Source organism: Lutra lutra, chromosome X, assembly GCF_902655055.1.
Source record: "Lutra lutra chromosome X, mLutLut1.2, whole genome shotgun sequence".
Taxonomy (NCBI): domain Eukaryota; kingdom Metazoa; phylum Chordata; class Mammalia; order Carnivora; family Mustelidae; genus Lutra; species Lutra lutra.
The window spans coordinates 38,724,812-38,739,384 of record NC_062296.1 but is presented as its reverse complement, the minus strand read 5'-3'; the positions used below and the strand labels follow the sequence as shown (position 1 = coordinate 38,739,384).

The 14,573-nt window shown below is 33.3% G+C and overlaps 1 protein-coding gene across 1 annotated transcript in view; it reads left to right on the top strand.

Annotated features, from left to right (window-relative positions):
• RADX (RPA1 related single stranded DNA binding protein, X-linked) overlaps window positions 1-14,573 on the top strand; it is a 74,035-nt gene that overhangs the window by 24,004 nt on the left and 35,458 nt on the right. The window contains 3 exon segments of the mRNA XM_047716415.1: window positions 1,066-1,226; window positions 2,048-2,226; window positions 9,212-9,252. Of these exon segments, the coding sequence (XP_047572371.1) occupies window positions 1,066-1,226; window positions 2,048-2,226; window positions 9,212-9,252 (381 nt within the window).

Here is a 14,573-nt window from a genome sequence, read left to right as displayed (position 1 = left end):
ATTTAATGTTATTGAGATAAAATCTGCATTTAATAGTCCCAAACTCCTATGACATTACATACAGAGACTAAAGCTATCAAAGAGACACTAGATAATTTGATATCAAGATACTGACACTGTATTATGCTACTCTTGTGAAATCACATATATTGGATATTACACAATTGAGCACTACCTTTAAATAAAAATGACACCAAAGTAAATAAAATGCAGAATAAGTACTGATGAGAGGCCTAACATTAATTTACTTAAGTAGAATTAAGATATGATGGTTGAAAAGTTTAATGTAAGTATATTATTTTTTAAAAGCAATGGGATAATTGCGTGGTTTGGGGAAAAAAAGAAACTTTTGAAAACTGACCTACTATCATCTAAATAATGGCAGCAATATGCAGTATATGGTCATATATATTAAAATGTATGTTTCTGTTCAGTGGCTAGGCAACACTTTATACTTTGAAATATGTGTCAATTACAGTTGACCCTTGAACAACACAGGTTTGAACTGCACAGATCCACTTATATGTGATTTGTTTCAATAAATGTACATACAGTACTATAAATGTTTTTCCCCCTTAGGATTTTCTTAACGTTTTCTTTTCTCTAGATTACTTTATTGTAAGAATACAGTATATAATATATATACAAAATATGTGTTCACCAACTGTTTATGTCGTCGATAAGGTTTCTGGTCAACAGTAGGCTGTTAGTAAAGTTTTTGGGGAGTCAAAAGTTATACATGGATTTTTTACTGCAAGGGGCTTGGCGCTCCTAACCCCCCTGTTGTTCAATGGTCAACTACACATTGAATATGCTAAATTTTAGTTTCAAATTAAGATTCCAGACTAGAGGACTGTATCAGAATTTAACTGATAACTAATTTTTGTCTATTTTACAAAAATGGCATAAGAAGATGATGCCAAGCATCAACTTAAGTTTCACAAATTTAAGTTATATAGCAAGTTTATGATTTCATATTGTGAAATGACATTGCAAATCTAATTCTTATTTTTATCATTTCAGTTCTTTAAAACTTACAATTTCCTTGGAATTATTCTTTTGCAGTTGAGTCGCTCTTGACAGCTATAAGTGAAGTGAGGAAGGAGATTGAAGACTTGCAGTATAGGGAACAAAAGCGCATTGCAATTCAGGGGATAATTACTGTTATAAAGTATATCCCCCATACCAGTGCAACTGAAAGTGCCTCAGCATCAGAAACACTTCGGGTATGGTGCCAGAGAATTAATAGTATATCTCTGAATGCACTGTGATCATAATTACAATTGGTACCTTGTACATTTTATTCAGAACTTGGATGTATTGATGCTTAATGATGTAAACCTCAGAGGAAAAAAATCATTTATGCTTTTCATTTATTTCCTTTTCCTGTTATTTATTTTGGAGCAGGCTGGGCTGAAGGTCACAGCCTCTGATATTTCCCAAGGCCTTCAACACTTGGTATCTTATTTTTGCTTTCTGCATAATTTGAGCCTATTATGAGTCTCTTTACTTAAATTCCCAGGTGGTATATATGATTATATTCATTCCATTCCTTTTTGTCTAGGCCAGAACTATAGGAACACTTTCATAGGAAATTTTTAATCTTTGTATCTGGCATGGCAGTCTCACCCAGATTTTTTAAGACATAGCAATGACACTTGTAGGATAAAGGCTCTAGCAGAAAAGACCACTACTGAAACCTAGGCACAATTAAGACAAATGAGTTAATTTTTTCTATGAATTTATCTTTTTAAAAATTATTTCTAGGATTTCTGTTCACATAGAAATGAGCATCTAGTCCAACTTTTCGGTTATACTAGTATAAGGGCTTTTGTTTACCTTCTTTTAAAAAATTTTAATACCAGATGCATTAGGATAAATATAATCCTATCTATCAATCAGCTTTATAAAAGTACTTTTATGATTGCAAAAATATTGTGATAACTCTTAAGATTATGAAAAATGAATAAACTAAAATTATAGTCTTTTAAGAAAATTAATTTTTGTGAATTAGTTTAAAATGTTTTCTCTAAATTTTTGGTTTTAGAATGCCAACCAACCCTCAACATCCCAAGCAGCTAGAAGAGAAAATCAAAGTCAGGAAAGAGAGAATAACAAACGCCATCAAGATGATGATCCTTTGAGCTCTCAGGGTTTTCAAACTGGATATACAAGTTTGAGCCCTACCAAGAAGAAAAGAATTCTGCAAGGGCCGTATGCCAAACTGTAAGTCACTTGTGTTAATATACACATAGCATATTAAATTTTTTTGTTTCTACCACATAAAATGACCAATTCCACTAGAAGTGGTACTAGTTTTGTAGGGCTGCTAAAGTCCCAAGATCAAAGCATTGGCAGAGTGAGTTCCTTCTGAGGACTGCGAGGAAGAATCTCTTCCTTGCCTCTCCCCTAGCTTCTGGTGGTTTATGGCAATCTTTGGCATTTCTTGTCTTCTAGAAGCATCACTTCAATCTCTGCCTTCATCTTCACATGGCATTTTCCCTGTATACATACCTGTGTTCAAATTTTCCTTTCTTATAAGGACACAAGACATATTAGTTTAAGGACCTATTCTGGAGTACTGTTCTACTCCAGTAAGACCTCATCTTAATCAATTATAACTTCAGTGACCCTATTTCCAAATAAGGTCTCATTCTTTTTTTTTTCCAATTTTTTATTAACATATAATGCAAATAAGGTTTCATTCTGAGGGTTATTGAAGATGTAATTGGTAATATATTGGTAGTCCTATTGATATTTAATAGGGACATGGTTTAGCCCATAACAGTCCTCCATCTGGCCCCTAAAATTTCATGTCCTTCTCACATGCAAAATATATTCAGCCCATCCAAACATCCCAGAAATCTTAACCCATACTAACATCAACTCTCTCTTTTTTAAAAAGATTTTTATTTATTTGACAGAGACAAGTGAGAGAGGGAACACAAGCAGGGGGAGTAGGAGAGGGAGAAACAGGCTCCCCGCTGAGCAGGGAGCAGGACCCTGGGATCATGACCTGAGCCGAAGGCAGATGCTTAACAACTAAGCCACCCAGGCACCCCTAACATCAAGTCTTAGTCCAAAGTTTCAACTGAACATCATCTAAATCAATATATGGTTGAAATGCAGGGTGATTCATCCTGGGACAAAATTCTTTACATCCATGAACCTGTGAAACTAGACATGTTATCTGTCCAAAACACAATGATAAGACAGGAGAGGATAAGCCTTCCTATTTCAAAAGGGAGAAATCGGTGAGAAAGTGGGTCATGGGTCACAAGAAAGTTCAAAACCTAGCAGGACAAATTCCATTTGATTTCAAGCCTCCAGAATTACCCTCTCTGGCAGGATACTGTATCTTCTGGGCCCACCAGGATGGCAGCTCCACTTCCTTGGCCCTGAGTGCTACACGTGCCCTCTGGAACTGAGGAATCATTGTCCCTTTTCTTGAAAGAGAACATATGATCACAGCTGGTTATCTCTTATCAACTCGTTTCCTAACTGTAGAATCCCAGAAATCCAACAGCCTTTCTTCATTTCATCCCACCTATATCCCTTTCAGTCCAAGCTAACAGCATGCCTACTGAGATGGTTGATGGGATCCACAAATCACAAGCCTAATCTCTTGGGCAAATAGTTGTCCAACAACACCATTGGTGTTCCCTCCAGAGCAAGGTTTCTCATTTTCTGCAGTATAGATTGGCTGAGAATTTCCAAGTGTCGAAGCTTTGGTTCCTTTTTTCTTAATTTTTCAACTTCTCTCTCCCCTCTTGTATTTTACTATAAGCAACAAGGAGAAACCAGGCTGCACCTTCAACACTTTGCTTAAAAATCTCTTTAACTAAATATGCAAGTTCACTGCATACAAGTTTCACCTGCCATCCAACAGAACACAGTTCAGCCAAGACCTCTTACACTTTATAACAAGGATCACCTTTCATCGAAATTCCAATAACCCATTCCTCATTTTTGTCTGAGACTTAACCAGAAGCACCTCTTACTTTCATTATTTCTAGCAACATTCTGTTCATAACAACATATATATTCTCTAAGAGAACAAGCTTTCTCTCAGAACTCTTTCAGCTTCCATGTTATACTCAATTCCAAAGCCATTTCCACATTTTATTTTATTTTTTTAAGATTTTATTTATTTATTTGACAGAGAGAGACACAACGAGAGAGGGAACAGAAGCAGAGGGAGTGGGAGAGGGAGAAGCAGGCTTCCCACTGAGCAGGGAGCCTGATGTGGGGCTCAATTCCAGAACCCTGGGATCATAACCTGAGCTGAAGGCAGACGCTTAACAACTGAGCCACCCAGGCACCCCTATTTCCACATTTTAAATTACTTGTTACAGTAACACTCCACTTCCTGGTACCAAAATCTGTGTTCGTTTTCTAGGCTGCTGTGATGAAGTACTACAAACTATGACTTAAACAATGGAAACTTAGGGTCTCACAGTTCTATAAGCTTGAAGTCCAGTCATCAAAGTGTCAGAAGTGTTAGTTTGTTTTGAGCACTGTGTGAAAGAATCTGCTCCTTGTCTCTACCCTAGTATCTAGTGATTTTCTAGCAACCTTTGACATTCTGTGGCTTGTAGAAACCTTACCCCCAATCTGTGTCTATGTCCAAACTCCCCCTTTTTATAAGGACATCAGATACCTTAGACTAGGGGCCCACCCTACTCCAGTATAACATTATTTTAACTAATTTATCTCTTCAGTGAAAGTATATCCAAATAAGATTACATTCTGAGGTACTGGGGGGTCGTGACTTCAACATGAATTTTGGGGGAGATAAGATAACCCGTAACAGAAGCCCTCTTACCACCATGCTTGGCATGGACTACTTGACAATAGGTTTAAAATGAGGAACTACAAAAAATACATTTTATTTTAATTTAAAATACTATAGCTTATATTTGTTGGCCAGTTATTTAAACATGAATCTTTCCTATATAAACTTTATCCATTATGAATTATATATGATTAACAGTTTTGGTTTTCTGAAGAGAAAGGTAACCAAGACACTAATAAAGCAGTTAGCATATAGAATCATTTTAGATTTCAAGATTTTGTAAAAACTCTAGTCTTCAATGGTAGTTGTGCCCAGTCAGGGAAATGATTTTTGGTTGTTTCCTGAGCTTATATTCAGCAACCTTGATAAATTCACTTATTCTGAGTTTGTAGGTTTTTTTTTTTTAATTTTCTCTGTATAAGTCATGTAATCTGCAAATACTTGTGGCTTATTTCTTCCTTTCCAATCATTTTGCCTTTTATTTGTTTTTCTTGCTTTATTGTACTGGTTAGGACCTCTACTACACTGTTGAATATAATTAGCAGTAGAAACCACCTAGGTCTCATTTCTTTCTTCTTTTTTTAGTGGTCTAAGGACAATTTATTTTATTTTTTCACAGCTTTATTGAGATATAATTGACATATATTACTGTGTAAATTTAAGGTGTATATTGTGATGATTTGACACATGTATGTATTACAAAATAATTACCACAATAAGATTAGTCAATACATCCATGACCTCACATAACTATTATTTTTTATAGTAAAAACATGTAACAATTACTCTCAGCAAATTTCAAGTATATATTATAGTACTGTTAACTGTAGTCACCATAATGTATGTTAGATCCCTAGAACTTATTGTGCCTCTACTGGTACATTAATGTGTTCACCAACCCCGAAGCTCCACCAAGTCTTAATATCTAGATTTTTGGAGGGTAGTTCATTACTTAGGCATGATAGATTAAACCATTGGCCATGAGATTGAATTTTATCTGCAGCCCTCTCCTCCCACCAACATAATAGAGGTTAGGCTAGTTCAGTGTTTCAACCTTGAATCATATGCTTGATATATCAGATAACAGTTCTCATCTTCAGCTGTCTCGTGGCTCTCCATGAGTTACCTCATTAACATAACAGAGGCACTTTTGTCACTATGGAAATTCTAAGGGTTTTTGAACCAGGAGCCAGAGACAAAGACCAGATATGTTCTTTATTGTGCCATAGTTCTTAAGGTCAGCTGTTTTCTTTTTCAGCTCTAGAAAGTCCATTTGATTCTTTTTTTGATATTTACTTTTGAAATTATATATCTCTTTTGTCCACCTAGATCACCTGTTGATCTGCTTCTGTTGATATAATAATAAGAAATATAACCATTTAAGAGCTTGTATTAACCTTTTAATACAAATGATAGCTAGTGAACCATGGTGCTCTTTGTTAGATAGTAAAATGTAGTGAAAGTCCATCTATTCATTCAAAAGTTAGCACTGAGAAATAAAATATAATCAACAGACATTAAAACTTCTTCAGTTCATTCTCCTGATAATATTTACTCTATAAAGAGAGAAAATTAATCATACCATAGTTAGATGAATTCTTAAAAATAATTTTCAAAAAAATCATTTTCAGGTCTCCTCCTAAGAAAAGCAGAAGGAACTATAGGAAAAGTTTTTAAATAATGGTTGTTTTCTGAAAAACATTTGCTAATTTGGATTAATGATCACAGAGACTTAAGCATTTTTGAACATTGTAAATTACTGCTAATTGCTTATATTAACAATTTCTCAAAAGAACTCTATATTCTGGTCCTTTATATACTATCTTCTGTTTTTCTTAGGTAGAAGGCACTGAAAATATTCCTTCATTTAATTATAGAGAGAATTTCAATATACGATGTAAAATTATTTATATTACATCATTTGATCCTCGAAATCCCTGTGAGGAAGGAGCAGGATAATTATTTCAATTTTATAAAAGAGAAATACGAGATTCAGGAAAGATAAACTATAGGATTTGTACATGTGTGTATATATATTAAGTACTTTCAGTTTCTCTGCATGAAATACACTTTCTAAGACCTCAATAATGTTAATTATAATCCTGATATAAAGATGAGGGAATAACATTCTATAGAATCTGTATGATATTTACCTACGGTCAATAAGTTGATGAAAAGGGCAAGATTAGAATATAACTTAGAGTCATAATTTTTATAATTTTTATCATATTCTGTCACTGCCCAGCATATGCAGTGTTCTCTTCTTTTAGCTCTCTTTTCCCTTTCTTCTTCAGTTATTTTTCTATACTTACCTGTTCACTTTTCATCTCTTTTTTCATTTTCTTCAGTTGATACCTGTAGATGTTATATACCTCCACTTCTGTCAGTTAGCCCCTCACCTTTAAGACATTTAAGTTGTACAAATGGATGATTACATAGTCCAGTAAAAATCTCCTAAGTCATTTTTTTAGAAGTTCTGTACAATGTAATGGTGCTGTTAGGGTTTTAAAAACTATTTCTTCTAATTTGTTTCAGATGGAAAAAGTCACTTTCTAATCACATGTACTAAAAAGTAGATACATGCTGTTTAAGGTTCTTAAAATAAATGTAATTTAACTATTTTTTAAGTTAGATTTATTTCACAGTTGATGTTTCAGCTCTCTAATTTCTAGAAATACCATGTTTTCAGCAATTGAAAAGTTCAAATTACAACTATAAAATATGTTTTTTTTTCCCTAGGGTTTAAAGATAAATAAATGGATGAATTCTTCCTTCATGAAAGCTACTTCTTTTTGGTTCATTAATAACTCTTTAGCAAAATAATGAATACTACTATTATAAGAAAAAAATCCATTGATAAAATAAGATGAGCAATATTATGTGGCATTCAATAATATGTCATTCTGTTTACTTTATGCTTTTAGCTTTGGAAATACAACAGAAAAAAACTCATCACAGAAATATGCTAATAGCCTACAAGATGGAAATCTTTCCTTATAAAAGTAGGCTTCTCCTCAGTTTCAAAACAAAATATTTCCTTTTCCTCCATTTATTTCAGTTCAATAAACAGTTATTAAGTAAATATTATATAGATACAAAAATAAATAAAATAAAGTCTACACTTTTATAGACCTGATAGCAGAGCTTATAACAGAATCTGTTGGAAGAGACAGACTCATGAACCTGTAATTTCAACATGGAGTGATGAATGCTATGATAGAGGCTTATTCATGGTGCTATGACAGTGACAGCATGTAGAAGGAGCAGTGAGCTTTGACTAGAGATCAAGGATGTCTTCTTTTAAGAAATAATACTTGAGTTAAATTTCAAAGAAGAAATATGAGTTTAAAGCAGCATGAGACTTATAGGGGTGTCTGGGTGGCTCAGTGGGTTAAGCCTCTGCCTTCGGCTCTGGTTGTGATCTCAGGATCCTGGGAGTTAGCCCCGCATCAGGCTCTCTGCTCAGCAGGGAGCCTGCTTCCCCCACCTCTCTCTGGCTTGCCTCTGCCTGCTTGTTGTTTCTCTCTCTGTCAAATGAATAAAATCTTTAAAAAAAAAAAAAGCACCATGAGACTTATAGAAAACTTTGAAAAGAGGCTAGACAGGCCAAATAGTTTCCCAGAATGATATATGTTCTGGAAACATATATATTCTGGGAATATATATATTCTAGAATATTTATATATATTTGCATGTATGTACAATACATATGTATGTATTTATAAGTGTATAAATATATAAATAAGTTAAAATATATATAAACAAGTTATAAATTGTGTATATTTATATATACATAAATAGATATTTATATATATAAATATCTCTATCCATCTTTAGTTACTATTTAATAAAGTTAAATACTTCCTTTTGTGGAATATGCCATATTAAAAGAAGACTTATCAGCACCACACTCTAACCAACTGAGCTAACCGGCCACTAAAAGAAGACTTAAATTAGCAGTAGTATTTGGGGTGCCTGGGTAGCTAGTCAGTTAAGTATCCACTCTTGGTTTTGGCTCTGTCATGATCTCGAGCTTGTGAGCTCAAGCTCTGTGTGGGGCTTTGTGCTGAGCAGGGAGTCTATTTGGGATACTTTCCCTCTTTCTCTCCCTCCCCCTCTGCCCCTCTCCCTTCTCTCTCTCTCTCTTTTTCTCTCAAATAAATAAGTAAATAAATAAATAAATAAAATCTTTTAAAAAATCTATTGCAGTATTTGAATTAGGTTATATATGCATATTTGTGTATTCATAACTTGTATATCTTTTCCTTAAGTTTTTAGTGCATTACTTTAAGAAACTAAACCTATCAATTTTGTAAACTTACTGAATTTGAATATATTCTGAATGGAGCCAGTTAGTTATTTTTCATTCAATTGTCTTTTTGTAATTATTGGTTATCTTTTTTCCATCTTTTGTAGAGTTCCTGTGCCTCAGCCAGAAACTTCTGCGCAGACAAAAGGTAATAAACCAGACATGCCAAGCATTTTCCAACGTATGTTGCTTTGATGATTATTATTTATGAAATCTCTATGGAACATTATTATATAGAGATTATTTGATTTTATTCTGCATTTTTGCCTCTCTCTAGCATAAGTACTTTAAATAGATATATAGTTTTTGTTTTTTATTTATATTAGCTTAGGTCCTTATCAAAAGTACTGGTCCCAACTTTAAAACAATTTGTTATCATCCCCAAAGTGAAAGTAAATATAAAAAAACCTATACTTACCAATTTGTTTATTTGATAATACATCCCTTCAAATATAGAGATCTTTAATTTTCAATTACCAGAAGAATAAAGTAGGAGGTTTAACTTTTATTTGAAAATAAATATAGGTAAAGCTTAAAAAATAGTTGTAGTTCCTTTTTTTGCTATTAGTTTGATTGGTCTGAATGTTGGGCTCATTTCTGAAGAAATTTCACAGGACAATTTAGTTCCTTAGAGTGATTGGCTTAAATCTGATCTTATAAGGCTCAACTCTTTGGACTAGACTTTTTAACACTTTGTCTTTCTTGCTTTTTGAGTTATTCTTATTTTGAGGTTGACCTCTTGTCAGTCTGGCAGATCAAGAACACACAAAAGGATCTAAAGTCTGCATCCCCCCGCCAAAAAAAATAAAGCGTAGAAAATAAGGGGGAAAATCATTATAACACAAATATATGACCAACCTCAGAACAAGAATGAAAAATCCTAAGGTGCCAAAAACAAAAGAATTTAAATTTAGCTGTGAGTAGGACTAAAACTAAAACTGCTCTCAGGCATTTCAGAACTAGATAGAGACCTAAATGACTGTGGGCTGAAAGTCCTTTGTGCGAAGTAGGACTGATATAGAATTGGAAAGTTATGAAGGACCAGAGAGAGTAGGCCCATCAGTGTGTGAAAGTGTCAAGGAGCTTCCTCTATCCTCTGGGCAATGGTTGGGAAAAAGCCCCACCTGAGAGAAATTGAAATCCCAGACCTGCGCAACATGGAAGTGTGGTCACAGTTCAATTGACTGTAATGGTGACGACACTGAGCTAAGGAGTTAACAGTAACATCTGGTCTGAAATCAGTGAAACCCTTAAAGTCTTAACAAAGGTAAGTGTGAAACTGCCTCAAAGGGAGGAATCTTACAACCTAGGGTGCCCCATAGAAAATGGCTACAAAAGATAAATTCATGGTTAAAAAAATTACAGACTTCACAAGAAAATGAACTTCTTTGAGGCAATGTGATGAGATGTAATATGTGGGAAAATTTATAGCCTAAGAACTAGAAATATTAAGAGGCTTTAAAATAAAGACATGTTTAAAAAGTTAAAGGAATGGATATAAACTGTGAGTTAAATATATAAATATATATTAAATGTACATTAAATTTAAATTTGATTTAATATATATTTATTAAATTAAATATATAAATTTAATTTATATTTAATGTAAATTTATTTTGAAATTATATATTTATATAAATTAATTGTGTGTATTTATTAAATTAAATATATTAATTTAATGTGTAATTTATTAAATCAAATTTGTCAATTTAATATATTAAATATATGCTTTGAAGAGGAAGCAAATGCAAATGAAGAGAGAATTAGTACATTTGGAAGATAGAAACAGAAGAAATCACACCAAAGATAGGTAAAGAGATTGGAAAGGCAAAAAAGAAGTTGGGAGACATGGTGGATAGGTGAGAAGGTTCAATTTATATCTAATGAAAGTTCCAGGAGGACAAACTAGAGATAATGAGGAAGAAGCAATATTTGAAGAGGTATATTTTCAAAATTAAGGGTATATATGCATCATTAGGTTGAAGGATCACAAAAAATCCTAAGCATGAAAATTAAATAAATCTATAAGCAGACCTATCATAGTGAACCTGCACAGCATCACAGATAGTAAATATCTTAAAAACTGCCAGAAAGAAAATGCCTATTTATCTACAAAAGAAATATAATTAGACTGGAAATTTTCTTGTCAGCAACAATAGATGCCTTAAATAATGGAATAATATCTTTGCAAAATGTTGAAAGAAAATATTTTCCATCCTAGAATTCTATGTTTAAATGAATTTTGAGGGTGGAATAAACATATTTTTAGATATTCAGAGACAGTGAAATTTATTATTCATATTGTCTCAATAAGTGAGTTACTAAAGAATTTTGAAAGAATAAAATGAAACCAAAAAGATGTATTAAAATGCAGGAGGAAATGGTGAGCAATGAAGTTGGTAAAATATTGGTAAATATAAATAAAAACAGGCAGTAAAAATTAATAACAATGGTAAATAATTTCATGGGATTTGAAATAAAGTAAAAGTAAAATGCTATTTAAAATAAGATGGGTAGGAAGATGAGAATTAAAGCATTCCTAAGTTACTATATCTTTATGGAGAAAAGTAGTGATTGATGAACTCTAGGCTTTGTAAATTCAAACATGACATTTAAAATTTTAAGGACATGCTAAAAGAGTAGGTATAGAGGGTATAACTTTCAAAGCAGCAGCACAGAAAAATGGAATTGTGAAAATTTAATCAGGATGATGGAAGGTGGAAAGGAAGGAAAAAGAAAAGAAAAAGCATGATTAAGAAAAAAACACAAAATAACATAACTGAAATAATCCCAAATATGACAATAATTTCAATAAATGTAAACATGTGAAACTTTCAGGTATCAGTTTTAAAAATTAATCTAGTTATATGCTATGATAAGAGACACTTAAGCAAATTTATATAGAAAGGTTGAAAACAAAGGAATGGCAAGAAATATACCTGACTTCTCCTAAGGAAATGTGGTATAGCAATATTAATATGAGATAAACTATGAAGCAGAAACTGTAAGTAAAGATAAAGAAAACAATATAGAATGAAAAAAGTGATATTCTACCCAGAAGATAATAAAAACCAGGAATGTATACATCTAAAAATATAACCTCAAAATGTAAATAGCCCAGTAGATTTATTTTTTTATTTCAAGATTGTATTTACTTGTCAGAGAGAGAGAGAGAGAGAGAGTGTGTGTGTGTGTGTGTGTGTGTGTGTGTGTGTGTGTGTGTTTACACAAGCAGGGGGAACAGGCAGAGGGAGAGGGAGAAGGCAGACTTCATCCCAGGACCCTGGGATCATGACCCAAACCAAGGGCAGAGGCTTAAGGGACTGAGCCACCCAGGCATCCCAACCCAGTAGATTTAAAAGGAGCAATCATAGCACAGTCCTCTCTTAAAGTAAAAGAACAAGGAGACAAAAAGTTATTCAATAGGCAAGCACAGATATATTGATGAAAACCAGTGATTAAAAAAAACAATCTTAAAAGAAGCCAAAGGGAAAAGAAAAAAGACACATTATACACAGAGGAACAAAGACAAATACAATAGATTTCTCTTCAGAAAGTATATTATCCAAAAGACAATAAAAAGAAAAGACTTGTAAACCTAGAGTTCTATGCACAGTGAATGTATCTTTTAAAAATAGACAAAATAAAGATCAAAACAGAAGCTGAGAGGATTCACGACCAGACCTGCACAATGAAAAATAATAAAGGAAGTTCTTCAGGCAGAAAAATAATAATACAGGTGGAAATTTAGATCTAAATAAGGTAAAGTACCAGAAATAGTAAAGGTACAAGTACAATAAATAAATTTTCTCAATTTTAATCTCTTTTAGATGAAAAATAATAAAAATATAAACTTTGTAGTTTATATGGAAGTGAAATGTATGACAACAAGAGCACAAAAGCAAGAGAGGATATGGAGATAAACCATTACGAAGTTCTTACACTATATGCACAAAGTGGCATAACATCACTTGGATGTAATAAATCAAAGTTGTATATTATAAATCTTATAGCAACCCCTAAAAAAAAACATAGCTAGTAAGTCAATGGTAAAGCGAAATGGAATTATTTTTTTTGTCAATCCAAGAGAAGGCAGGACAAGAGAAAAAGGGGCATAAAGAGCAAATGAGTCAAATAGAAAAAAATAGCAAAATGACAAACTGAAGTCCCATCATTTGTTAATTACATTAAAGTAAATAGTATGAACACCTCAATAAAAAAGCAGAGATTATCATTTGGATAAGAACTTAAGACCCAGCTATATACCATCTCAAAAAGACCCACTTTAAGAGCGCCTGGGTGGCTCAGTCAGTTACGCATCTGCCTTTGGCTCAGGTCATTATCCTGGGGTCTTGGGATGGAGCCCCACATTGGGCTCCCTGCTCAGCAGGAGGCTCCCCCCAGGCTTGTGCTCTCTCTCAAATAATAAATAAAAGCTTAAAAATAAAAGGGGCGCCTGGGTGGCTCAGTGGGTTAAGCTTTTGCCTTTAGCTCAGGTCATGATCTCAGGGTCCTGGAATCGAGCCCCGCATTGGGCTCTCTGCTCAGCGGAGAGCCTGCTTCCCCCTCTCTCTCTGCCTGCCTCTCTGCCTACTTGTGATCTCTCTCTGTCAAATAAATAAATAAAATCTTAAAAAAAAAAAAGAGACCCACTTTAAATTTAAAGATACAATATGAAAAGATGGAAAAATATATAACATGTTAAAGAAAGCTTAAATGGCTATATTTATATCATCAAAGTAGATTTCAGAACAGGGAGTAAAGAGGAATATTACATTATTTACAGCTGTCCAAGAAAACATGCCAATCCTATATGTGTAGACACCTCACAATAAAGCTTCAAAGTATGTGAAAACAAATTCAGAAGAGAGACAGATTCACAATTATGTTTGAGGACTTCAGCATCCCTTTCTCAGCAATTGATAGGAAAACTAGGCAGTAAATCAGTAAGAATATAGAATACATTAACACTATCAACCAACTTGAGCTAATTAATAAATACAAAACACTCTACCTAACAATGGCATAATACATATTATTTCCACGTACACATAGAACATTTACCAAGATGAACTATATCGTGGTTGTAAAACAAGTCTCAGTAAGTTTAAAAGAATCTAATGAAGAAAAGCAAACTGAAATAGGTGGTAGGAAATTCTGTATGTCACCAATTCCTAGATATCCATTTTTGCATAGTTTAACATCTCTGAAATTGGGATGCACATTCCAAAATGAATTATACATCATGATTTCATTGGCAAAGTACTTTTTTTTTCTTAGTAGCACATGAAATAATGTTGTTTTACAAGTTGTAGCATTTCATTTTGTTTTTAAAGATTTTATTTTTATGAAATCTCCACACCAAACATGGGGCTCAAACTCACAACCCCAAGATCAAGTTGCATGCTCTTCTAACTGAGCCAGCCTGGCGCCCCTAAGCATTTTAGATTCAATAAAATATGAAAATAA